This window comes from Aquarana catesbeiana, linkage group LG04 (genome assembly GCF_042186555.1).
Source record: "Aquarana catesbeiana isolate 2022-GZ linkage group LG04, ASM4218655v1, whole genome shotgun sequence".
NCBI lineage: Eukaryota > Metazoa > Chordata > Amphibia > Anura > Ranidae > Aquarana > Aquarana catesbeiana.
The window spans coordinates 187,075,473-187,102,688 of NC_133327.1; the positions used below are offsets into that span (position 1 = coordinate 187,075,473).

At 42.0% G+C, this 27,216-nt stretch overlaps 1 protein-coding gene across 4 annotated transcripts in view; it reads left to right on the top strand.

The window, feature by feature from the left end:
- MED12L (mediator complex subunit 12L) overlaps positions 1-21,773 on the top strand; it is a 777,103-nt gene extending 755,330 nt beyond the window's left edge. For all 4 annotated transcript variants that reach the window (XM_073625995.1, XM_073625994.1, XM_073625996.1 and 1 more), the window contains 2 exons: positions 6,165-6,246; positions 21,325-21,773. In XM_073625995.1, the coding sequence (XP_073482096.1) occupies positions 6,165-6,246; positions 21,325-21,377 (135 nt within the window). In that variant the 3' untranslated portion in view covers positions 21,378-21,773. The remainder of the gene's footprint in view (positions 1-6,164; positions 6,247-21,324) is intronic.
- The last annotated feature ends 5,443 nt before the right edge of the window (positions 21,774-27,216 follow it).

A 27,216-nucleotide genomic window follows, 5' to 3' on the forward strand; every position in this document is an offset into this window, starting at 1 on the left:
TCTGCCAATGGGATGCTCGATTTCCTGCTTCTATTTTGAAGCTTTTTCATCTTTCATTGAGTGGCTAGTGAATACGGAGCTAAGTCTCAATTTACCATTCATTATTTGGATAGTTTTTTATTTTTGGGAGCTTCAGGAACACAAGATTGTATTAATTTACTTTGGTCTTTCTTTTTAGTGTGTGATTTTTTCGGCATCCCTTTGGCAGAAGAAAAAACGTTTTTTCCAACAACTAACATTGAATTTCTTGGTATAGGTTTGAATACTATAGACATGGAATTTAGTCTCCCTAACGATAAGGTATATAGGTTGACTCAGTTTTTGTTAAAATTTATCAGAAGAAAAAAAGTTATGTTAAAAGAAATGCAATCATTATTGGGTCAGTTATCCTGTGCAGCGAGAGTCCTGCCGATGGGTAGGGTTTTTTTCTAGGAGGCTATATAGCTCAATTTCAGGTTTTAAAAAATCCATCGTCCCATGTTAGGGTGAATTCCGAGATGAAGGCAGATCTTTTGGTATGGCTAAATTTTCTTGAGACATTTAATGGTAAGACTTTATGGCAGCAGGATTTCATTCTGGATTCAGAATTTTGTTTAGCCACCGATGCAGCTGGTTCTATAGGCTTCAGGGTTATTTGGAAAACTCACTGGTGTTTTTCGGCATGGCCTTCCAGGTGGGTGAGTAAGGGTTTTTGTAAAAATATTGTTTTACTAGAATTGTTTCCAGTTATTGTAGCTTTAGAAATATGGGGTGAGTATTTTGCAAATAGAAGGTCTGATAATCAGGGAGTAGCTTTTGCAAGTAAATTGCTTATCTGCCAAATCTCCTCAAGTTGTGTTTTTCTTGCGGCATTTGGTTTTTCTGTGCCTGAAATGGAATGTCTGGATCAAGGCAAAGTATATTAGAGGTAAGTTTAATATAATTGCCGATTCTCTCTCTCGTCAACAGATGTACCGGTTTTTCTTGTTAATGCCAGAAGCGGATGTAGTCGGGGAGCGTTGCCCATCCCATTTATGGGATCTAATTTAATTTATAAGAACATTCAATGCTCAGTGGCTAATTCGACTTGGAAAAATTATACGGCTTCATGGTTATTATGGTCCACTTTTTTGTCTTCTTTATACACTGATATGTCTCCATACTCAGAAAGTTTGGTATTGCTTTTCCTTCATTCGATATTAGAAAAAGGTCATTCCTGGTCGCATGTTAACAAAGTGGTATCAGGTGTTTCCTTTTTCTTGAAGCTTTATAGGTTTCCATCATGTCAAAGTTTCTTTTCAGTCAGACAGGTTTTAAAAAGGTACAAAAGAAGTGGAGTTTATAAGGATGATAGATGTCCCGTCACCCCGGAATTATTATCTAAATTGTGTAAAGTTACTCCTTGGGTGTGTTATTCTATGTTTGAATCTGTTCTGTTTAATTCAGTTTTTACATTGGCGTTCTTTGCGGCTTTTAGAATCTCAGAATTATTGCCGCCTTCAAAAAAGAAACAGTCTGCTACTTTATTTTTCAATGTTTATATATTCGGAAATAGTTTACAAATTTTTCTTCCATTCAGTAAGTCAGACCCTTTAGTGGTTTGGGGTCTTAGATAACTTTACAAGAATGTGCGGAAGCTGAGATATGACCGTTTAGGGCTTTGAAGGCTTATATGAAGATTAGGCCAACTTTTCAAAGTTTGTTATTTATAAATAATAATGGTTCACCGTTAATGAGTTATCAATTCTCAATGGTTTTTAAAAGATGTATGTGTTACTTAAAGCTAGGTCATTTAAGGATAACTACGCATTCTTTTCACATCGGAGCGGCTACGGAAGCTGCTCGGATGGGTTTAGAAGGGAGTGAAATTAAGAGAATAGGTAGATGGCGTTCAGATTCATATAAACTATATATTCGTCCTTATTAACATAAATTTTGGTTTCAGGTACCCGTCTTATGGTATGGATTGTGGGCCACTCATATAATTTCTGGGCACAGAAAAGAGCAGCAGATAGGATATACTCTGAGAATCTGGGCATGGATCCATCTTTATTTTGCAATTGGCATGGACTTAGGGGTATGGTTTGGTGTGATTTAATTTTTGAATTAGGTAGGCTTTATGCTAGCTCCCCCCCTCCCAATATCCTAATAGTCCATCTAGGAGGAAATGACATAGGGAAATTAAAATCATTTGATTTAATTTCAAGCATGAAGGATATTTTTCGTTTTCTTCACTTACATTCTCCTAATACAGTATTAATATTTTCCCAGAGGTATTAATAAATTGTCCCGGAGGTTATGTTGGTTACAATCGGTTACTTTTAAGCCACTTGAAAAGGTTCATAAGAGAATCAATAAAGCTTTAGAAAAATTTTTAGTTCCTGAATTGGTGTTTTCTTTTCGCCATTTGGAGCTGGAAGGAGGTATTACAGGTATGTATAGGCATGATGGAGTGCATCTATCAGACGTGGATTTAGATATTTTCAATTGTGACCTTCAAACATGCATTGAGACGGCCGCGGGCTGGGTTGGTGTGGACAGGAGGTCTGTTAGTGTCACTCCTCCTGTCGTTTGGGATTTGTAAGGAAATGTTAAATTAAAGGTTGAGTCAGCTTGAGTCTCAGTGGCTGACCTGAGAGTGGTTTAATTTATTTGAAGTTAATGGATGAAATAAGTTTTATTCATTTAAAATATTTATTTATGTATTTAATAAAACCAATAAACCGGTCCGTGGCCAAAATTTAATCCAATAAAAATAAAAATAAAATAAAATTGTGTGGTGTTTTTATTTCTCATATGCATGTTTGATTGTTTTTTTTTTTTTTGCATATCGCCTATGGTCCCATGAGGGAAAAGGGGGGTTAGCCTTATATGGCCCCCCCCTCTGCATTATGGGGCTGTGGCGATGGCAATTTAATCAATTTAGGGGGTTTTTGGTATTATGGTGGCCCCATTTGCAGATTAAGGCTGGCAAGGATTGAATATTATTTAAGGGTTAGGATTGGTCAGTTTAGTCAGGTGATAATAGAATTTTCTAGAAGCAGGAGGTCAGAGGCTATAAAAGGATTCAGCTGACAGGATTCCTGGCCAGTTGCCAGAGAAGTGGATTCTGCAAGGAGCTCCCTCCCTAACCCCCCCCCCCTCGTCGCGGCCGGTTTATGTGGTGGATCCCTTTAGTTAGACTATCTAAAGGGCATTTGTAAGGAAATGTTAAGTGAAAGGTTGAGTCAGCTTGAGTCTCAGTGGCTGAGCTGAGAGTGTTTTAATTTATTTGAAGGTAATTGATGAAATAAGTTTTATTTATTTAAAATATTTATTTATGTATTTATTAAAACCAATAAACCGGTCCGTGGCCAAAATTTAATCCAATAAAAATAAAAAAAATTAAAAAATGGTGTGGTGTTTTTATTTCTCATTGCATGTTTGATTGGTTGTTTTTTGCATATCGCCTAGGGTCCCATTACTGAGGATGACTCTGAGTGAGTGTCACAGACACTTTCGAATGGAAATATGTAGAGCAGCACTTGAAGTAATTTTCAGGTTTCAAGGAATCCCTACTAAAGTTAATTATACCTACAGCTCAAGGTATAGTAGCCATACCACATTGGTGGTCAATAAAAGAAGGGCCCCCTTACCTTGGTGGTCAATGGAAATCATGCACTGTTACACTTGTGGTCAGTGAAATAAATTCCTAACACCAGTGGCGGAATTACCGGGGTCGCCACAGTCGCACTTGCGATGGGGCCCTGGCATTCTGTCACTGTGGGAGGGCCCAGTGGGGTTGCTATTCACAGGGCTCTGAGCGGAGAGCGTCTCTCAGGTAACAGCAGCACAGAGACACCGGCATTGACAGTTTTATATCCCTCTCCGACGGAGACCGTCCGGTCTGTCCTCTCTCGCACGGGATGACAGAGGACACACAGCTGATCTCTCCCTTCTCCCCCCTCCCCTCTCCTGTATGATCCGCGGGCAGTCAAGTATGAAGCTAAGGAGCTCACATTTTCCACGGAGCACACAGGAGAGGGGAGGAGGGAGAAGGGAGAGATCAGCTGTGTGTCCTCTGTCATCCCGTGTGAGAGAGGACAGACTGGACGGTTTCCATCGGAGAGGGATATAAAACTGTCAATGCCGGTGTCTATGTGCTGCTGTTAGCTGAGAGACGCTCTCCGCTCAGAGCCGTGCTGTCCTGAGAAGACAGAGGACTCTGATGGGCACTGATAGGGACACTAATAGAGGACACTGATGGGCACTGATAGGGACACTAATGGGCACTGATAGGAGGCACTGATAGGGACACTGATAGAGGACACTGATGGGCACTGATAGGGTGCACTGATAGAGGACACTTATGGGCACTGATAGGGGGCACTGATAGCCACTTATAGGGGATGCTGATAGGGGAAATTGATAGGGGGCACTGATAGGGGGCACTGATAGAAGACACTGATAGGGGACACTTATAGGGGACACTGATAGAAGACACTGATGGGCACTGATAGGGGGCACGGATAGAAGGCACTTATAGGGGGCACTGATAAAAGGCACTGATGGGGGGCGCTGATAGGGGACACTGATAGAAGGTGCTTATAGGGGACACCGATGGGAGGCACTGATAGGATTTACTGATGAGCACTGAAGGGAGGCACTGATAGGGGGCACTGAGAAGGCACTAGGGGGCACTGATAGGGGACACTGAGAAGGCACTAGGGGACACTGATAGGGGGCACTGAGATGGCACTAGGGGGCACTGAGAAGGCACTAGGGGGCACTGATAGGGGGCATTGAGAAGGCACTAGGGGGGCACTGATAGGGGGCACTGATAAGACACTAGGGGGCACTGATAGGGGGTACTGAGAAGGCACTAGGGGGCACTGATAGGGGGCATTGAGAAGGCACTAGGGGGCACTGATAAGGCACTAGGGGGCACTGAGATGGGTAACGATGGGGGGCACTGATAGGAGGCACTGATAGGAGGCATTGATGGGAACTTATAGGTGGCACTGATGGGCATTGATGAGCACTAATAGGCAGAACTCATAGGCTGCACTGATGGGCACTGAAGAACACTGATAGGCAGTATTGATGGGCAGCATTGAAGAGTACTGATAGGTGGCACGGATGAACACTGTTAGGCAGCATTAATGAGCACTGATAGGTAACACTTGTAGGCAGCATTGATGGGCACTGATAGGCGGCATTGATGGGCACTACTGATTGGGGCACTGATTATCAGTGTAAACAATTTTCTGACAGTCTTCACAGTTAATGGCAGTCCTTTCCTAACACAGACACATTGTGGGAGTAAAGGGCTGCGGATAACCGGCAAATCTGTTTACATGTGATCAGCTGACATCACATGGTAAAGGGCCACTGTGATTGCGCTGGATGCACGTCCCAGGGGGCATGCAGGAAGCACGGTTTTGGGACAATGTACATGGACACCCTCCCAAAATTGGAAGCCCGGGGCTCGGATGGAAGGGGGGGCCATCATGGTTTCTTGCACCGGGGCCCTGAAGGTTCTAGTTACGCCACTGTCTAACACAATGGTGGTCAGTGTAGACCACCCCCATACTTTTGGGTAATGTTGGAAGAATTCTCTTCAGTGGTTTGTAGGAAGAATGTTCCCCTTACAGACTGCTAACATGACCATTGGTGCCAGTGGTTACATACCTGAGAAATCAAAGGAAAAGTTCCACTGGCTCCATGCTACTGAAGCTATGGAGTGGCACTGGAGCTAGACACTTTCAGTCAGTATATCAGTCTGCCACTGCTCACTACTTATTGAACACCTAACAAATTATAGAGGAACCCTATGGTTCCACAGAACCTTGGTTGAGAAAGGCAGATGTAGAGTAAAGCTGAAGGGCAGAGTGTACTTGGCAGACCTGATTTCACTTTGATGAAATCTGATGACTAAAAGATTAATCCTGCTTGGTTTCTTTTTTCAATAAATTAATGTTTTGGCATGAAACAGATATGTGATTAGAACCTATGCTTTTATCATGACAAATAGTTGTTTACTGTCCTATAGCACTGAACACTTCTGTCCATTTACAGGCCAATAATCACAAAATGAAAGTGGTATGATAAAATACAATGTGCAATATACTGGACATCAGAGTAACAACTCAAATGCCTTTCATATGTTATGTGATGTCTTTAAATCTTTAAATCATGTCTTACAGTTCTCCAGACAGGGCTTACAACAAACTCAGCAACAACAGCAAACTGCAGCCTTGGTCAGACAGCTGCAAAAACAGCTTTCAAGTAAGTACATAAATATATTTAAATACATTTATGTGAAAATCAGGGTATTTGTTAACATGCTGTGCCTTTTTCTTTAGTTAAACAGGCAATGGAGTTGATTTACTAAAACTGGAGAGTGCAAAATCTGGTGTATCTCTGCACAGAAACCAATCAGCTATCAGATTTTTTTTTTCAAGGAGTAATTGAACAAGCTGAAGTTAGAAGCTGATTGGCTACCATGCACAGCTGCACGAGATTTTGCATTTTCCAGTTTTAGTAAATCAAAACCCAATGAGTCTAATGTTACAAGTAACAGCTGTCTCATTATTCCTGTTAAATTCCTGAGTGGATATAAAACTTCCTGTTTTGGTTGTATTGCTTAATTTTCATTTCCAGTATTCTTTTTCTTTAAAGCATATGAAGCTTTCCATAGATATACAGTGCTGTAAGATTAAAAATATACAAGTATCCATTTGCATTGCTTTCAGCAGCATTAAATCTGTCCACGCTATTCCAGAGCCTGAGCCCTTCTAATAAAAGTCAGACACAGCTCTTCACAACAGATTCATTGCTTGTTTGTGAGAACTAATATTAAGATTAGCAGGGTATTTGTACTGCTTCTGAAATTAAAACGTAAATGCTGGTTTGATTGGACTGCCAGTCAGTTAACATGCAGAATATAGATCGGTTGAATTTACAGAATATTTAGAAAACCATGTTAAGGTCTAGACTTATCAGATTTTTAGTTTTTTTTCCTTATCATGAATGTGATCAACACTGAGAGGAGCACAGGCACTGCACATGAGGGCAGTACATTCACTTCTACTAGTTAGAAATCTTTGTATAATAAATCTTGTAAAGAAAGAGCACAACTTAGCTTTATTTCAAGTTTTACATATTAGTATTTGAAATTATATCAAATAACTCTTCTAAAAACTAGAACATGAGGTTTGTCTCAAGATTCCTTTGTGTGTTTTGGCAAAACAAAGTCTCCATTGGATGAAGATATTGTGCAAACCTTGCATTCTAGGATAATGTGAATGAACTACAGTCTGTATAATTACTGGAAGCTAACACATAGGAATGTGTTTCTGTGATTTATTTAAAGTGTTTGTAACCCTAAAAAAATAATAATTGGATCGTCGTGATCGGACTGATGCGCTGGTATCGGAAATCTTATCCGTGACCCAGCAATCAGTGCCGTTCTGGGCCAATTTGACTCTGGTCATTTCAGAACACAAAACATTTGTGGGCTGAGACAGGAACACCCCCCAGGGTTGATTGGCCAAGGGCTAAAGTCCAGCCCACATCCATATTTCAATAAATTGGGTAGCCTGAGATATGAACATTGTTCTTCCACGAAGCCAGTTCGAAACTGGGGAGTTCCCACATGTTCCAGTATGCTTCTACTAATGGATAGATTTTGGTAAAGTTTATTTCTGTTTTTACCCCTTTTTATTTTCATAGCAAATTGTCACTTGTGTGTCTTTCTGCATTTTTTGTATCTTTTTTGGTAAATCCTTTTTCTTTGTATATCTTTTATGCACTGCCCACTTTCGGGATATTAAATGATAAAATTAATAAGTGACTTCTGTGTACTAAGCTAGGACTCATATCTCTGGAGAGGTTGGTGTATTTTAGTGCTTATGTACTCAGTTTAAGTTACGTGCCAATCGGTGTGCAATTGCACTGCGTGTTGGCAGATTGCATGCAGATTGTAAGCTAACAGATCTTCCAGACGGAGATCTGTGTGTGTGGTGGCTCAGCAGACCAGTCTGCGGACAAACTGTTGGGTGGTGGCAGGCTATCATTTATTGTGTGTCTGGTGTGTGGGTGTGGGGACAGTGGGAAGAGTGATTTAACACCGGGGTTCAAGCTTCCAGGATAGCTGGAGGAACCCTAGAAGTGTGTGCTAATTGCTAGACTGCTCCTCAACCCTTAGAGTGCACCAGATTGTATGTAAGATTTATATCTGCCTGTGTGTGGTCAGCTAGCTGGATTGGAGTGGAGTCTCCCTCTGGTGGTGGCCAAAGGTAGTGCGGGCTGTGAAAGTACCACAGTCAGTCTTACATGCTCAGTAAAAGTTCCCCCTTATTCCCTTAGTTCCTCTTATACCCCGGTCACGGAATGCACATTGCAGTTAGCTAGTCGCCTTGGGCGTGCAAATTCGTGACAGTCCCCATTTGATTTCTATGGGCTGTCCATGATTTGTTTTTTTTCTGCTTCATCATTCTCTTTTCTTTTCTTTGTATCTATTTAATTGTCCAGGCGCCATTCTTATTTATTATTTTTTATCATTTACTTATTTTGGTACACCAAAGTTTTTGTTCCTCATGGGGTGCTGTATGTGCATGCACATCCGCCAAATATGATTAATTGAATGTTGAGTGCTAATATACTTTTTATATTTAGTGATTTGCCTAAATAGATGCATGTCCCCCTTAAGTATGTTTATCACAGCGCCATCAGGAAAGAGAGCCATAATTGGCCAAAGGCAGGGGGTTAAGTCCACGCCCCACACTATATAAGGTCGCCTGCACGTCGGGCCTGTGTAGTGTGTTGCGGGCATTGCCTGAGAGTGTAATTTCATTTAGATTGAGCAGGCAGATGATTCAGTTAGCTGCAGTGTATTTAATATATATATATATATATATATATATATATATATATATATATATATATATACAGTCAGTCTCGTATATATATATATATATATATATATATATATATATATATATATATATATATATATATATATACATCCACTGTATCCAGTGTAGCTAGATCTGACTGAAGGCTGTTCCTGGTGTACTTTTTCTAATATACTGGCAGGCAGGCGATTCAGTGAGCTGCAGTGCATAAAATATATATACAGTCTCCTACATATATATAACCACTGCATTCCAGTCTAGCCAATTATATATCTGACTGCAGGCCATTCCTGGTGTACGTTTTCAAATACACTTTCAGGCAGGCAGGCAGGCAGGTGATTCAGTGATCTGCAGTGCATTAAATATATATACAGTCTCCTACATATATATATATATATATATATATATATATATATATATATATATATATATATATATATATATATATATCCACTGCATTCTAGTCTAGCCAAGCCTATATCTGACTGCAGGCCATTCCTGGTATACTTTTTCTAGTAAACTTCAGGTGGTGTTTTGCTAATAACATTTTACAGCATGTCTGGAAGGCCACCAAGGTGAGGCAGATGCTCACAGGCCACTAAAAGAGGGCAAGCTGGCTCTGTGTCTACAGCCAACAGTGCTGGTCGTGGACACGGTGCATCCTCAGCACGTGGCCGTGGGGCACGCTTGTCCTTTTTTTCAGCAACTGGCCATGTTGATCTACAACATGCAGAAGAGTTGGTAGAGTGGATAACTAAGCCGTCCTCATCCTCCTCATCCTCTGTCACACAGGCTCAGAGTAGTTTGCCTGCCAATACAGCTGCCAAAGTGGCCTATTCCATCAGGTCAATGTCATCAGTCACTCCTTCCCTAGCCCCACCATCATGCACGGAGGAGTCCCCTGAACTGTTCGACCACAGTGTCGGGTACATGTTGCAGGAGGATGCGCAGCGTTTTGAAGGCTCCGATGATGGTACCCAGGTTGAGGAAGGAGCCCAGAGGGAGGGGGTGCCCAAGAAGGACAAGAAACTGGCAGTCATGTTCCCCCAGCTGCAGCATACTGCCAGGTTTGCTCCAGTGACAAGGAGGGAGGGAATGATGAGGTCACCGACTCTACGTGGGTGATTAATAGAAGAGAGGAGGAGGAGGCACATTTCCAACGAGGCAGGATGCCCACCAGGGGCCAGCTTAAGGGCAGCCACCCAAACTGCATCGCACCACAGAGCTCCGCATGTGCAGGGCGCTGCTGACTCCCCGCGTATTTTGAAAAGTTCTTTGGTGTGGGCCTTTTTTGATATGTGTGCAGAAGATCGCACCGTTGCTGTTTGCAACATATGTCTGAAGCGTATCATACATGGCCAAAACAGCAGCCGCTTGGGCACCATATGCTTGACCAGACATATGTCGACCTCCCATGCAGTCCGTTGGCAACAGTACTTAAAAGACCCACACCAAAGAACAAGGCGGACCTCTTCTTGCTCCTCATCAGCTGGGATCTCCAACCCCACTACAACTTCAGTCCTCTCAGAAACCTGCACTGAGAGGAATGAAGGTGTAGAATTAGCCAAGTACTTGCGGGCAATCTGCTATCGCTACACCAACATCCGATTGTAGCAGGCAAATTTCCCTACCCCAGTTGCTAAACCGTCGAAAGAAATTCGGTCCCAGCCATCCACATGCTCAGCGGCTGAATGCTAGCTTGGCTAAATTGCTAGCACTCCAACTGCTGCCTTTTCAGCTGGTAGACTCTGCCCCCTTTTGTGAATTTGTGGAATGTGCGGTACCTCAGTGGCAGTTTCCCAAACGCCATTTCTTTTCACGGAAGGCCATTCCGGCTCTCTACCGGCATGTGGAAGGCAATGTCTTGTTGCCTCGTTGGACAGGTCGGTCAGCAGTAAGGTGCATATTACCGCTGACTCATGGTCCAGCAGCCATGGACAGGGACGTTACCTTTCTTTCACGGTGCACGGTGCACTGGGTAACTTTGCTGACAGCTGGGAAGGATGCAGGACAGGGTGCAGTATTGTTGGAGCTTGTTCCGCCACCACGCCTCCAAAATGCTAGTAGTGGTGATTCTGCCACACCTCTCTCCTCCACCCCCTCCTCTTATTCTTCCTCTATGGCCTCTTCCTCTGCAGATTTGTCCTCGGAACCAGCAGTGCTCCATAGGCGTTCAAGGGGCTACGCAAGCACTCAGGCAAAAAGATGCCATGCGGTGCTTGAGTTGGTCTGCTTAGGGGACAGAAGCCACACAGGGGCTGGGATTCTGTCAGCTCTGCAGGGGCAGACTCAGAGGTGGTTGATGCCACGCCAGCTTCAGCCAGGAATGGTGGTTTGCGACAATGGCACCAACCTCTCCGCCCTCCAACAGGGACACTTGACCCATGTTCTCTGTTTGGCTCACGTCCTTAATTTGGTGGTGCAGCGGTTCTTGTGCAGGTATCCGGGCTTACAGGATCTCCTGAGGCAGGCCAGGAAAGTCTGTGGGCATTTCCGCCAGTCATATATAGCCAGTGCTCGGCTGGCTGACCTTCAAAAGGAATGCAACCTGCCCAATAACTGCCTCATTTGTGACATGCCCACCAGGTGGAACTCAACGTTGGCAATGCTGCAGTCACTGCACATGCAGCAGAGGGCCATCAATGAGTACCTGTGTGAGTATGGCACCAGGACAGGATCAGGGGAGCTTGGCTTTTTTTTGCCAGTGGCTACTGATTAAGGATGCATGCACTGTCCTGTCACCATTTGAGGAGGCCACGAGGATGGTGAGCAGTGGCAGTGCATGCATCAGTGATACTGTCCCTCTTGTCTTCCTGTTGGAGAACACGCTTTGTGGAATAATGGACAGGGCACTTGAGGCAGAACAGAGGGAGGAAGAGGAGGACTTCCTTACCTCTCAAGGCCCCCTTTATCCAGACAGTATTCCTGCGGGCCCGCCGATCACACAGGAAGAAGAGGAGGAGGATGAGGATTGGGTCAGCATGGAGGTGGAGCCTAGCACTCAGCATCAGCAGCAGTCTTCAAGGGATTGTTTTCAGTCCCCAGAAACCCATGGAGTTGTACGTGGCTGGGAGGAGGTGGCTGTGGATCATGTCATCCTTAGTGACCCAGAGGACTCCGGATCGAATGCCTCAGCAAACCTTCGCTGCATGGCCTTCCTGATCCTGCATAGCCTGCGAAAGGACCCTCGGATTCATGGTATCAAGGAGAGGGATCATTACTGGCTGGCAACCCTCCTTGATCCACGTTACAAGGGTAAGGTTGTGGAATGTATCCAGCCTTCTCAGAGGGAGCAGAGGATGAAACATCTTCGGGAGGCCTTGCAGAAAAGTTTGTGCAATGCATTTCCAGAGCCTGGGAGGTTACAATTTCCTGGTCCTCCTGGACAACGTGTTGCTGAGGCTTCGGTCAGTCACAGAAGGAGCGGTGGAGAAGGTGGCCGTCTGACCGATGCGTTCAGACAATTCTTTACTCCGCAGCCCCATGGTCTGATCAGTTCCAGCAACCATCTCCAGCGTCTGATTTACATGGTGCAGGAATACCTAGGGGCAAGATCAGACTTGGAGACCTTTCCAGCCGAAAATCCACTGGGTTACTGGGTCTTGAGGATGGATCACTGGCCAGAGCTTGCACAGTATGCAATTGAGCTACTGGCCTGTTCTGCGTCCAGCGTTCTTTCTGAATGCACATTCATTGCAGCTGGAGGCTTTGTAACCGATCACAGAGTGCACCTGTCCACAGACTCAGTTGATCGGCTCACCTTCATAAAAATGAATCAGTCTTGGATCACCAACTACCAAGCACCTGATGCTGATGTAACCAATTAATTTTTCTATGAATGTGAGATCCCTTGAAGACTGCCTATGCTGAGTGATTATCTTGTTATGCTGAGTGACTATCCTATTCCTCCTCAATGTTCATGTTGATAGCTTCTAAGAACATTTTTGTTTCAGGGCACCACCACCAATACCTAAGGCCCAATTTTTCTGCCCCTGTTTAACAGGGGCGTGTAATTACAATTTTTGCTGTAATATTTCACAGCAGGGCTCGTTCCTGCACTCAACTAGAGTATCTGTGAGGGGTTGCAGTGTTGTGGCACCACCACCAGTGCCTAAGGCCCGATTTTTCTGCCTCTGTTTAACAGGGGCATGTAATTACAATATTTGCTCTAATATTTCACAGCAGGGCTCATTCCTGCGCTCAACAACAGAATCTGTGAGGGGTTACAGTGTTGTGGCACCACCACCATTGCCTAAGACCCAATTTTTCTGCCCCTGTTTAACAGGGGCGTGTAATTACAATTTTTGATCTAATATTTCACAGCAGGGCCCGTTCCTACGCCTACCAAGGGTAACTGTGAGGGCTTACAGTGTTGTGGCACCACCAGCACACCACCACCAAAGGCCCAATTTTTCTGCCCCTGTTCAACAGGTGCATGTAATTACTATTCATGATATAATATTTCACAGCAGGGCCTGTTCCAGCGCCCACCATGAGTACCTGTGAGGGCTTACAGTGTTGTGACACCACCACCAAAGGCCCAATTTTTCTGCCCCTGTTCAACAGGGGCATGTAATTACAATTCTTGATATAATATTTCAAAGCAGGGCCCATTACAGCGCCCACCAATAGTAACTGTGAGGGCTTACAGAGTTCTGGTACCACCAACACCTAAGGCCCAATTTTCTGCAGAGTATATAGGGCAGGCCGTATAGTTACAGACGGTCCCCTACTTTCAAACATCAGAGTTAAAAATGACTCCTACTTACAAACGGAGGGAGACAACAGGAAGTGAGAGGAAATCTACCCCTAGGAAGGGGAATTCTCCCCTGTAAGAGTTAATATGGGAAAAGGGTGTCTCCACTAATGATTTATCACCAGTCCTTGTATTCCTAATAACCCCAAATTTTCAAAATCCAATTGTCATTGGGACAGAAAGTGAGATGAAACCTTCTGAACAGGGGCACAGACAGCAAAACAAATGTTACAGGGGTGATAACCCTTCCTTATGTTATCCAAAAAGCTTAAAAATTGTTTTTTTGGCTGGAGCTACACTTACAAAATGTACCTGTTCCAAATTACAAACAGATTCAACTTAAGAACAAACCTACAGTCCCTGTCTTGTTTGGACCGCCTGTATACTGCTGTTCAGAGTATATAGGATCTGGGGGCCCCACGCCTTTTCTTTTGGGGGGTAATGGGCTGGTGGAGCCTTGACGGTGATGTCATCACGTTCGTTGTTTCGAGACAGTGGATGGGCGCATGATATAGGAAGTGGAGAGAGACTAATGGCGATACCGCAACTCTGGCCTATTGAACCAACATTGTTTGTTCTCTGATAGATGACTTCTTTTCTGTAAGTGCAATCTTATCTTTTAATAAATTTTATTCAATAACGTTCTACACTATGGAAACCTTTTTTGCTTTATGTCTCTGAGTACCCCTAGTAAACAGCGGGAGTTCCGGATTTTCCATAAGGGTTGAGGGAGTCCTTACTTCCCTAGGCTGGGCGAGACTGCTGCGGTGGTCATCGCTTTCTGGTAAGCAGGCTATTCATACACTTTGGATGGTGATTTGGATACATTTCGTTTGCTTTGAAGATTCTGTCACGATTATCTTTTTTACAAACTTATTCCTATTTTCCAGCTTTAGGAGGATCACTGCAAGTCAAGTACTCCTTTTTGTCAGCTTACAACCCCCCCCCCCCCGCATGCAAGCGTCAGTGTGTAATAATCACAGACCTCATATCAGAGCCGCAGATGTACATCGGTGTCTCTTCTCCTCCCCGGCTCCTCCCCGTCTGTGTAGAGGTAGTCTTAATGTGAAAGGCAGCTGACGAGGAGAGAGGTGCCATGCAGAGTTAATATTGTAACGCGTGGGATACCAAACCCCCCCACAAGCTGCGAGGTGGGTGTGCCCACACTAGCTCCCCTGCTGACAAGCCGCTACTCGAGCAGAATTCAGCAGGCATGGTCCCGGTTAGTCACTGGCAGGCATGGTCCCGGCTAGGCCCAGAGGTATGGGTTTTTCCCACCCCCCCATTCTGGCTCCCTCACCTTATGGTGGCGCTAGCCCTGCTTCTGTGTACACATTGTTCCCCTATAGTTAAATTGCTATTGTTTAGCTTCATTAGGGATGATTGAGCTGTGTACATGTGAGTGTGGCTTTCGGCACACCTTTTTGGTTCATTTTAGACAACGTTGTCTTTTTTATTAGTGATGGTGGGTGGTTCCTGTCTTAATCATTACTATTTTTTCATTTTTGTATTCAGTAATGTATGTTTTTTTTTTACAGATTGAACTTTTGCATTTATTTTTATTACCATACCCCAGTGGCTCACAGTTATGGTCCTTTAGGCAGCTCTGCCTGGCTGCCTTTTTTGTTTATGAATTGTGTTTTTGGCCGTAGAGCCCCACTTTATCCTAGTGAGTGGGTAGGTTACCAGAGGTTTCATTTGACACCTTGCTATTTGTAGGTTTCGTTTTTTCTTTTTGTTTTTCTTCTTTCTGCCATCCCCTCTGTGTTAGAGTAAACGATGTGTCCCAGTGTATGTGTTTTTTTTTTAATAATCCACCATATACCTTTTTCATAGTGCCACTCAGCGCTGACATGATCGGCCGCCTCTCTCCTCCTCTCATCCTCCTGGCTGACGTCAGCAGGGGATTCACATACACTGGGGCACATCATTTACTATAACAGAGGGCATGATAGAAAGAATGCTGAGTGGCTTAACAACCACTTTAAAGTTTAGATCAATTAGATCTCCTTTAGAGATGGTTATTTTCTACATTACTTTTGAATCTCCTGAAAATAAAATGTTAAGGGTGCTATGTCTCGCAAGGCACTAGTCTAAAAAAAAAAAAACACACAGCATAGTTAAGCCTTGATCCAAGTTTACATGTTTAATGCATACAACCAAGTGGCACAAAAGCAATGATACATCTTTACTTTCAGTATGCTGTCAATTTTAGCACAAGAAACACGTCACTGATCTCACATACTTTTAGAGTTGCTGGTCCATAAGTGAGTTTTATAAATGTAGGGGTTGATAATACACAGATAACATCAAGTGCCTAGTTTGGAATTCATTCTATATTTCCTTACAGTTTCATTTCCATATACTTTGCAAAAAAACTAGGTTTTGATGTAACATATCACAAATTTCCTTCATGCATTAGTCAATTCATCCTAATGAATATAAAGATTATTATATATCGTTGTGTGAAAAAGTAAATACACCCCACGGAAATTGTTCACTATTTCAGCAAGCAAATATTAGATCATTTTTCAAATAGTGCCTTGAATAAATAGCACATAAAAAGTGACACAGGGGTTAATTTACTAAAACTGGAGAGTGCAAAATCTTATTGTGCATGATAGCCAATCAGTTTCTAACTTCAAAAAAAAAAAAAGACTGGAGGCAAATTGTTTTTTAATGCAGAGCTGCACTCTCCAGTTTTAGTAAATTAAGCCCATAACGTATTACTTTCTTGATCTAAATCGGTGGTCTCCAAATTGCGGCCCTTTGCTTGCCTTTATCTGGCCCTTGGGAAATTGTTTCTCTCATTGATATGAGATACTATTCCTCTGACTGACACCAATGATGAGGCACTATTCCCTTCACTGACACCAAAAGTGAGGCAGTATTACTTTCATTGACACCAGCAATGGAGCATTATGCGTCCCACTGACACAAACAATGGGGCATCTTCCACTGACATCATCGATGGAGCACTTTTCCAACCGCCAAAATAAACAATTGGTCACTATTCCTTCCACTGAAAACAACAATGGGATACTATTTCTCCCACTAATTCCAATGATATGCCACTTTCCCTCCTCCAAATGACCATAGACCCTATGTAAATTTTTTCCTTCCACTGATGCTGGGACATTTTCTCCTCCCAATGGTGACAGTCCAGCCCCCCTAAAGTCTGAAGGACAATAAACTGGCCCTTTGTTTAGAAAGTTTGGAGACCCCTGATGTAAATGAACAAAAATGCATATTTGTCATATGGAGGAAGTAAGAATACTCCTACATTTACCACTATTCATATCTATGAAACTAGAATTCAGTGTACCAAATTAGATGTCATTAATTAGAACCTCCTTATGGAGTATGACCGTGAAATCTGTCTTATTTAAACCTCAGACAGCTAAGCTCTAGTATTCTATATATTAATGACATGTATGGTGTCTTCATGCCAATCTCACGCAAGGAAAATAAACAAACTGCATTTTTGCTTGGACATAATTGGATGATGGAATTAAGCAAAGGTTCACATCTTTTGCAGCTTCCCTTGCAAAGTGCAACTTTCCTTGCAGACTGAGCAGACTATCTGCCATCAGAAAATCAACCCCTGTGGTTTCATTGGTGCATGCTTGCTCCAGGACAGTAACTCAGAATATATTGAAGCCGTAGACATGGAGGCAACTAGCATTTTCAGAAGGGGACATATAAAGGCAACCCTATCTTTAAATCATTATTTAGGTACCGTAAGAATAAATATTTATTGAATAAGGTCATTGGGGTGAATTCAATAATGTGCTGCAAAGTGCAGTGGTAATGTGCAACATCAGATAACATAATCAGAATTTAGTTTCTAGTACTTTTATCTGTTAAAATTTGTTTCCGATTGGTTACTTTCAGTTGCTGGAGTTTGCACATAGTCTTTGCACTACTTTATTAAGGCAGTTTCCTTAACCACTTCAGCCCCAGAATAATTTACCTCCTTCCTGACCAGAGCACTTTTTGCAATTCGGCACTACGTCGTTTTAACTGACAATTGCGCGGTCATACAACGCTGTACCCAAACAAAATTGACGTCCTTTTTTTCCCCAGAAATAGAGCTTTCTTTTCCTCTGCGGTTTATATTTTTTTCACTATAAACAAATAAAGCGACAATTTTGAAAAAAATGCATTATTTTTTACTTTTTGCTATAATAAATATCCCCCAAAAAATATATATAAAAAAACAATTTTTTCCTCAGTTTAGGCCGATATGTATTCTTCTACATATTTTTGGTAAAAAAAATTGCAATAAGCGTATATTGATTGGTTTGCGCAAATGTTATAGCGTCTACAAAATAGGGGATAGATTTATAGCATTTTTATTATTATTTTTTTTTTACTAGTAATGGCGGCGATCTGCGATTTTTATCATGACTGCGACATTATGGCAGACACATCGGACAATTTTGACACATTGGGGCCGTTGGCATCAATACAGCGATCAATGCTATAAAATTGCATTGATTACTGTAAAAATGTCACTGGCAGTGAAGGGGTTAACACTAGGGGGCGATCGAGGGGTAACTGTGTTCCCTGGGAGGTAATTCCAACTGAAGGGGGAGGGGACTGACTGGAGGAAGTGACGGATCGTGGTTCCTAGCTAATAGGAACACACAATCTGTCACTCCTGTCAGAACAGAACAGGGAAGTGTGTGTCTACACACACTCGTCCCTGTTATGTCTCTCCTGCTCTTGATCGCTCGTGGCCGGCGGTCATCGCGACCGTCGGCCACGAGCACCAGCACCCCTGCTGTGCAGCGGGCGTGCGTGCGCGCCTGCTATTCCGACCCTGCGGGCCGACGTATAGCTACGACGGCTCGCGCAGAGGAGCCAACCTGCCGTAGTATAACTGTGGCGGTTGGTCGGGAAGTGGTTAAAGAGGAACTGCAGTCTGCTAATTTGTAATAAAAACATCTTTGCCATTCTGGAGCTTCCCTCCAACCATTTTGCATATTATTTTATATATACTGTGATTTTGTACTTGCCAAATATACTGCAGAAATCTTCCTCCACTAAGTCTGTCTGCAATCATTTTAACTGTGATCAGCTAAAGCTGCTGCCTGTTCACTTCCTGGATTTACACAGACACACAGAGGCACACCTCTAACTCTGCAGCCCTGCAGCACTCATTGGCCCTCTTATGACTCATCCCCCCTCCCTTCAAACTCTCACGAGAGTGAGAGAGAGAGTTGTGCATGATGTCATAAGCCTAGGCTAATTACCAGACAAGAAACAAGAAGTGAAAAATCTCCAAAAACACTGCGCTTACTCGGTACAATAGCAGCTAATAAACACAAAAAAAAAGGAAATTTGTAAATAATGCAGGTGTATATAGTGTAGCGCTGATTGGGATAAGAATTTTTCAAATTACAAAAAATCAATATATCAAACCATTATTCCTAACCTATGTATTTAAAAAAACATTGAGAGTGAATTCCAATAGGCACCTATTACATATAAGATCTGAAGACAAAATAAAAAGTCCAACATATATGGTGGTGTTCTACACCACGTGAAATAGCAAACTGAGAAGAAGTGATATAAAATAAATGGGTCCTCCGTGTGGAAGCAATGCAGGCTTACCGGAACCGTTGGACTCAGAGAGACGTATGTCACCTGAGTCAATAACGCTTGTGTTGCCACCAGGCAATGATGTTGGGTTTCACAGTGGAACGTTGTGGAATCCAGATGTTTGTTCTAGGACTCTCGACAAACCTCTTTCGCATGTAACCCGGTCTCGTAGTGGCCTATTACATATAAGATCTAAAGACAAAATAAAAAGTCCAACATAGATGGTGGTGTTCTACACCACGTGAAATAGCAAACTGAGAAGAAGTGATATAAAATAAATGGGTCCTCCGTGTGGAAGCAATGCAGGCTTACCGGAACCGTTGGACTCAGAGAGACGTATGTCACCTGAGTCAATAACGCTTGTGTTGCCACCAGGCAATGATGTGGGGTTTCACAGTGGAACGTTGTGGAATCCAGATGTTTGTTCTAGGACTCTCGACAAACCTCTTTCGCATGTAACCCGGTCTCGTAGTGGCCCCTTAGTCCTGCCCAATAACTCATTATTGAGAGTCCTAGAACAAACATCTGGATTCCACAACGTTCCACTGTGAAACCCCACATCATTGCCTGGTGGCAACACAAGCGTTATTGACTCAGGTGACATACGTCTCTCTGAGTCCAACGGTTCCAGTAAGCCTGCATTGCTTCCACACGGAGGACCCATTTATTTTATATCACTTCTTATCAGTTTGCTATTTCAGGTGGTGTAGAACACCACCATCTATGTTGGACTTTTTATTTTGTCTTCAGATCTTATATGTAATAGGCCACTACGAGACCGGGTTACATGCGAAAGAGGTTTGTCGAGAGTCCTAGAACAAACATCTGGATTCCACAACGTTCCACTGTGAAACCCCACATCATTGCCTGGTGGCAACACAAGCATTATTGACTCAGGTGACATACGTCTCTCTGAGTCCAACGGTTCCGGTAAGCCTGCATTGCTTCCACACGGAGGACCCATTTATTTTATATCACTTTTTCTCAGTTTGCTAATTCACGTGGTGTAGAACCCCACCATCTATGTTGGACTTTTTATTTTGTCTTCAGATCTTATATGTAATAGGTGCCTATTGGAATTCACTCTCAATGTTTTTTGAAATACATAGGTTAGGAATAATGGTTTGATATATTGATTTTTTGTAAATTGAAAAATTCTTATCCCAATCAGCGCTACACTATATACACCAAGAAACAAGAAGTGGGCTGTATAAGATATTTACTGGCAGAAAATAAATATCTTACTATCCAAAGTTAAAACAACAAGGGCAGAGGATTTAATAGATGGAAAGATGAAAAAATGACTGAAGGTCCGCTTTAATAAAGGAAGGTGTTTCTTATATGTATATAGCTATACATATGTAGACTTAAGCGCGTCAACTGACTGCATTTGCGCACTGTACACTGTGGTTTCCTGAATAAAAGCAAGATTTTAGAGCAGAAACGGTTGTGCGGATCATCTTTAGGGACTCTTACTCTGAGATGGGCTACTGCAGATCAAGCACCTGTGAGCTCTGCTGATGGTGGATTAAATGGGTAGCAGCACTGAAATCTTTGTTTGCATATATCTATATCTATATATATATATATATATATATATATATATATATATATATATATATAGTGGGTAAAATAAGTATTGAACACGTCACCATTTTTCTAAGTAAATATATTTCTAAAGGTGCTATTGACATGAAATGTTCACCACAATTCTGTAACAGCCCATGCAATCCATACATACAAAGAAACCAAAACAAATAAGTTCAGAAATTAAGTTATGTGTAATAAAATGGAAGGACACAGAGAAAATGTTTTAGCCATTATATATATATATATATATATATATATATATATATATATATATATATATATATATATATATACATTTTAACCTTGTCAAAATTGGTTAAGATGAAGGGATTTTGGCTATTTGGAATATAATTTAAATAGGAGTATTCAACAAAAGGATTATATTGTAGTATATTATAGTAGATGTGAACTAACATGAGCATTTAGAATGTACTTTCCAGATAATGTTTATGACTCCGTTGCACATTCTTATCATTTCTTTCTTTTATCACACAGGTAACCAGGCACAGCAAGCAGCCAATTTGTATGGGGATCCTTCAAATTTTTAAGCCTGGACAAGATTCTAAAATATTTTGGTTTTCATTACACTGTACATATTTGGCAATCCAGTATAAGCAAGTTATAATTTTTCCAGGTTGTGTGAATGCTTTCAGAGAGTGTTGCTTTTCCCTTCAAAGAAAAGGTTTTTGGAAAACATTATTTTGCCGGCTTGGAAAACAAAAGAAAAGCAAGTTCTGTGTTTTATTCTTTTTTAATACTTAGACAAGGACATTGTCGATGTGCTGATGGACTTACAGATGCACTGGACCAAACTTCTGAATTATGAAATACTTTCATATTTAACTTAAAATGATCTTGTATAAAAGCAGCTGGCTTTATTGTTGGGGATTTCCTACTTAAATAATTTATTACAGGTACAGGCATACCCCACTTTTAAGTACACAATGGGGTTTATTTACTAAAGCTGGAAAGTGCAAAATCAGGCTCACTTCTGCATAGAAACCAATAAGCTTCTAATCCCAGCTTGTTCAATTAAGCTTTGGTAATAAAACCTGGAAGCTCATTGGTTTCTATGCAGAAGTGAGCCTGATTTTGTACTTTCCAGCTTTAGTAAATAAACCCCATTGTGTACTTAAAAGTGGGGTATGCCTGTACTTATATAGCGCTGACAATTTACATATATATATATATGTATTGTACATTCACATCAGTCCCTGCCCTGAAGGAGCTTACAATCTAAGGTGCCTAACTCACCTTCATGCATACACATACTAGGGCCAATTTAGACAGGAGCCAATTAACCTACCAGAAGGTCTTTGGCATGTGGGAGGAAACCGAGTACCCAGAGGAAACCCACACAAGCAGAACATGCAAACTCCAGGCAGGTAGTTCCATGGTTGGGATTTGAACCAACGACCCCAGTGCTGCTAGGTGGATGTGCTAACCACATAGCCACTGTACTGCTCAATCTTCAATTCTGTTTTTATTTTAGTAAATGTTTATAGCGGGGATATGCAATTACCGGACCTCCAGCAGTTGCAGAACTACAAGTCCCATGAGGCATAGCAAGACTCCGACAGCCACAAGTATGACACCCAGAGGCAGAGGCATGATGGGACTTGTGTTTTTGCAACAGCTGGAGGTCCGCTAATTGCATATCTCTGGTTTATAGGCTACTTTTATTGTTTTTGGTTAAAATGTTTACTAGATTCAGTACTTGATATTCGAGATTTACTGATATAAACAGTAGTGTGTTTTCTTGTGGTGTAATTACAATTGCTTTGTACACACTACTTTTAATGCTGCTTGTGGCACAGGGTGTGAGCTTTGTTTAGGAACTGAACAGAGCTTTTACCAGAAACAGTACCACTCAAAAGAACACACCGCCTCTACAGTCTTTGTTCCTGCAGATTCAGTCACAATAAGGGACAAGGGACAATAAAGGACATGGCAGAAAAATACTTAAAGTGGACCTTCACTTAAAAGTGAAAGTACTGCTAATCTGCCTCTCCTCCCCTCCTCCAAAATATTTAAAAGCTTTTTTGAGGGAGGGGGGAGTATTTACCTTTTTCTGACAGGTACCCACTCCCACTTCTGCAATTCTTAGCCTAGGCTCTCCAACCCACAACCTCCTGGAACACATCACACATCCCAAGAGGCTGTGGGACCAATCTGACAGAGCAGCGCAATCCCACGCATGCACAGTGGGGATCCAGCTGTGAAATGGCAGGAAGTCACAGCCGGCTCCCACAGTCAAAGAAGGAGGCATCAGGGATCTGAAGATTGGTGAAGAACCGGACCGACTGGATTCCTGGGCTTGCAAGCGTCTGTTTAAAGCGGTTGTAAAGGTAATTTTTAAAAAAAAAAAAAATAACAAACATATCATACTTACCTTCACTGTGCAGCTCGTTCTGCACAGAGTGGCCCCGAACCTAGTCTTCTGGGGTCCCTCGGCGGCTGTTTCAGCTCCTCCCCGCAAGCATTTACCACCTTAATGCGAGCTCCCTCGCATGGTGGTGAGTGCTTGCGGGCGCGCTCCCGTGATACAGCCGGCGGCTATAGCCGCTCGCTGTATCACTCGGCCCCGCCCCCCGGCGCGCCGCGTCATCGGATGTGATTGACAGCAGCGCGAGCCAATGGCTGCGCTGCTTTCAATCCATCCACTGCAGCCAATCAGCGACCAGGCTGAGCTGCAGCGAAGATGACAAGAACGTGCAGCGAAGATTCGAGGCGTCAGGTAAGTAAAACGGGGGGGCTGGGGGCGGCGGTACTGTCAAAAGTTTTTTCACCTTAATGCATAGAATGCATTAAGGTGAAAAAATTTTTACCTTTACAACCCCTTTAAGTCAGCAGCTACAGTATTTGTATCTGCTGATGGTTATTTTATTTTTTTAAAGGACTGCAGTTCCTCTTTAAGTTGCCCTGTAAGACTCTTTGTCAAGGTGACACATTGGTCATACACTTACACATTAATAAGAAGAATCCCATACTGTCTCTTGGCACAGAGGATTTTTGCAGTCAATTTCCACTAAACTGCTTATTTTTTTAAGGGAGTAAAAAAGACAAGATTAAAAAATGACATATATGCTGCTTTTCCCCCTGTAACATAGTTTTATTACCTGTTCATCCTGCAGTAAGTCTGTTATTTTTTTATTACTTCCTTTAGCAGACCAAGCTGTGCAGAAAAAATGAATGCTAGAGGATTGAGACAAACTATTTAACACTTACAGGGATGCTTACAATTTTTAATTTATTGTGTAAAATGTATTTATTTATGTAAAACGTTTATGCCAAAAGGAAAAAAAAACTATTTCTGCAGCTTCTTGAAAATGTTTGTTGATATTAGGCTATAATTTGTTAGTCACTTATGTAAAGTCCATCTAAACTTACTGGTCTGTCTAATGCTACCCTTTTCAGACAATACTACTTTCCAAGGATGTCTCAGTTGCCATACTAAAGCTGGCCATACATAGTTCAGTTTATGTTCAATCCTGCTGTGTGCTTGTATTCTGACAGCGGGACTCCCCTGTTATCAGTATACAGTGATCAGCGCTGCAGCCAATTGGTTGAAACAAAATTTTCCAACAAGCCGGTTCATGAGAAGTCAATCGATAGATCGACCTCTCATTAATGGAAATGGCCATATATGGATTGAAATTTAGCCGGTTTCTGCTGAGCCATCTTAAATACAATCCATGTGTGGCCAGCTTAAGACAGGAGGTGTGTTATTGGCCAGATCACCAGGTGAAAATAAAAGGAAAACTAATACAGCCACCACATCTAACTATTAGTAAACTGCAACATATTACATTTTTGATTTTGAGTTTAGATACGCTCTAAGCTAGAGCGTGGAAGGGTCTGTTCTCTCACTTTTTTGATTATTGTCCTTTTCCCTATTGAGGAGATTTTCCTTCACTTCTTGTCCCTGAGACACAACAGAAAGAGTGCAAAAGTGAGGGAAAAGCCTACCTATAAAAGTTGTTAAAATGTAATTCTTCCTCACCCTAAATGCTAACACTACCCACTTTATCCAAAACTAGTAAAATAGTTTTGGCTGGAGAGTGGAGTTTCACTTCACGGTTAGTTATGAAGGGGGCAAGTAAATACAAATAAAAAAGGAAGCAAAACAGCTAAAAAAAGCTATGTAATGAAAACAAAATCAAGAGCATCACTTTGCAACAGTCCTAGCTGTCTGTCATAACAAAATGAAATAAAATGTAATATAGCAGTATGCATTAGAATGAGGTAGAAAATGTGCAACTGGGGCCTGTCAATGGCCTGTAAGAGTTATTTAGGGCTCGAGACCTACTGCAGTATAAAAGTTGGAGCACGGGTGATATCTAACAGTGTAAAAGATCTGTTTGCAGTGCAGTGTCAGTAGTGTCCACTTCTGGTTCTGTGTTGCATTTAACAACACAACAAACTTAAAAGGTCAATTTGTAGCTATGAACTGAAGAAAGATGTGCCAGGGTCATTAAGAAGCAGAATATGTTATGCATCTGAATTCCACTGCTATGTTTGGGCACTGTGTATAATGTGTGCACTTCCCGTAAGTGATAAACAGCCTAATGTGATAAGTAAATAAAGTGATAAATATCTTAATTACTACTTCAATTGCACTTATGTCAGACACGAATTGAACATGTATGTTAACATAGGTTTTGTGCAATAAAAGTGCGGAGGGCAATGTCTTTTAGCAGCTAAGTTTGCATTCATTAATTTTATTACAGTAGAAGTATTTTTTTTACAAACACTGAAATTGCAAGTTAAAAAGTGTTCATGTATGCCCAGTAGTTAATCTGTGTTGCATTGTGAATTATTCATATTTTATATTATTTATATGCCATGCCCCAAAGTATGTTCTTCAGCATTAGTGGGAGGTGTATCCTATCTTTTGCTCTTTTACCACCCTTTTTACTGGTTTTTAAGGATGAGCTTTCGGTTTGGTCTGAACTTAGGTTCGGACAGAACTTTGCCTGTTTAGCTGTTCTTACAAACGCGGGACTTCTTGATTGTTCTGCAGGGGTCAAACATCATATATATATAGTTGCAGTTTTTCTTCTACTACTATATATGACAAGTTTCTCTGAATGGTTGCTAAGAAAGCAGCAGGTGCTGGTGCATGCCACATTCTTGGCAACCAGTGATGTCACCTGACCCCATTCATTTACTGGCCAGGAAATCCTGGTCATGTAAACAAAAGGGCAGGGATAGTGCTGACTTCATTGTCCAAATATTGCCCATGCCTATAATTGGGAAATTATATTGACCAAATATCGCCATGTCAAACCTTGGTCATTGACAGCACTGGTTATGCCTCCTTCATGTTTACATTTAGCAGCTGACACTGGGAGAAGTCATTCACAGTGATTGCAGTGATGGGAATTCAAGTGTCTGTTGGTCAGTGGGATTTTTTTTGCCAAATCAGTGTGCATCATTCATCATAACTGACAAAGATCTGCATTGCTGGATGATATAATTGATAATACATTTTGATGGCTTGTGGCCTGGTTTTGGTGAGGTCTGAATTTGGTGGAACCCCATGCCATCTTTTTTTTTTTTTTCTGTAGGGTCCCTCTTGGCAACCATATTAGACCCTCACCAAGGATAAGGGGCTGGTATTTATTTTTATGGGGAACCTCATGCAGTTTGCTTGTGTGGGGTCCCCTGATTGATATTTAAATCAGACTGTCATCTAAGATAAAGGCCTGGTGTAGACAAAGGGAATCCCCAGTGGCTTTGTTTACAAGGAGATTTAAGCAGCCTGGAGCTGTAATTTACCAGCAATTGTAATATTTCTTATCTTTGTAAATATCCATTTGCTGTAGTAGGTTGTATACATTGTACAAATATGCCACTTCACAGGCATGTTAAGGGCATCCCCTGGACATGCTATTTACATTTTGAATTATTAATGTTTCACTTTAAGCATTTCTTTTTATTTGGTACATGTTCCCCATGTCATTGCCCAGCCTCCATCACTATTTGTTTAGCAATACCTTGTCTATTAGCCTAGAAAATATCTGCGAGGTACAAGAGCGTAAGGCAGAAGTGGAATCAGAGTATGAGCTGAGGTCACATCAGTAGGGAGGATAGGTCAGAGGCAGGCCGGGTAGTGCACAGGAAGGCAAATTTAGCAGGTCAGGGCACGGGCAGGGCAATAACTAGCTGAAGACCACTCTGCAATCTGTTCATTTCACAATTCAGCCTTAATAGACTGTTTGATGCCAGTCCCAAGTGGGCAAAATTCTTCTTGATTTTGATATGTACTGGGCTTTTCTTACAGTTACACTGTTTTGTGCAGTGATTTTCTCTGTCATATGGTGAAAATATATGAGTGTCTTAGGAGGTTGGTGTGAAAAGCCTAAAACCTCTGGGCACTGCAGC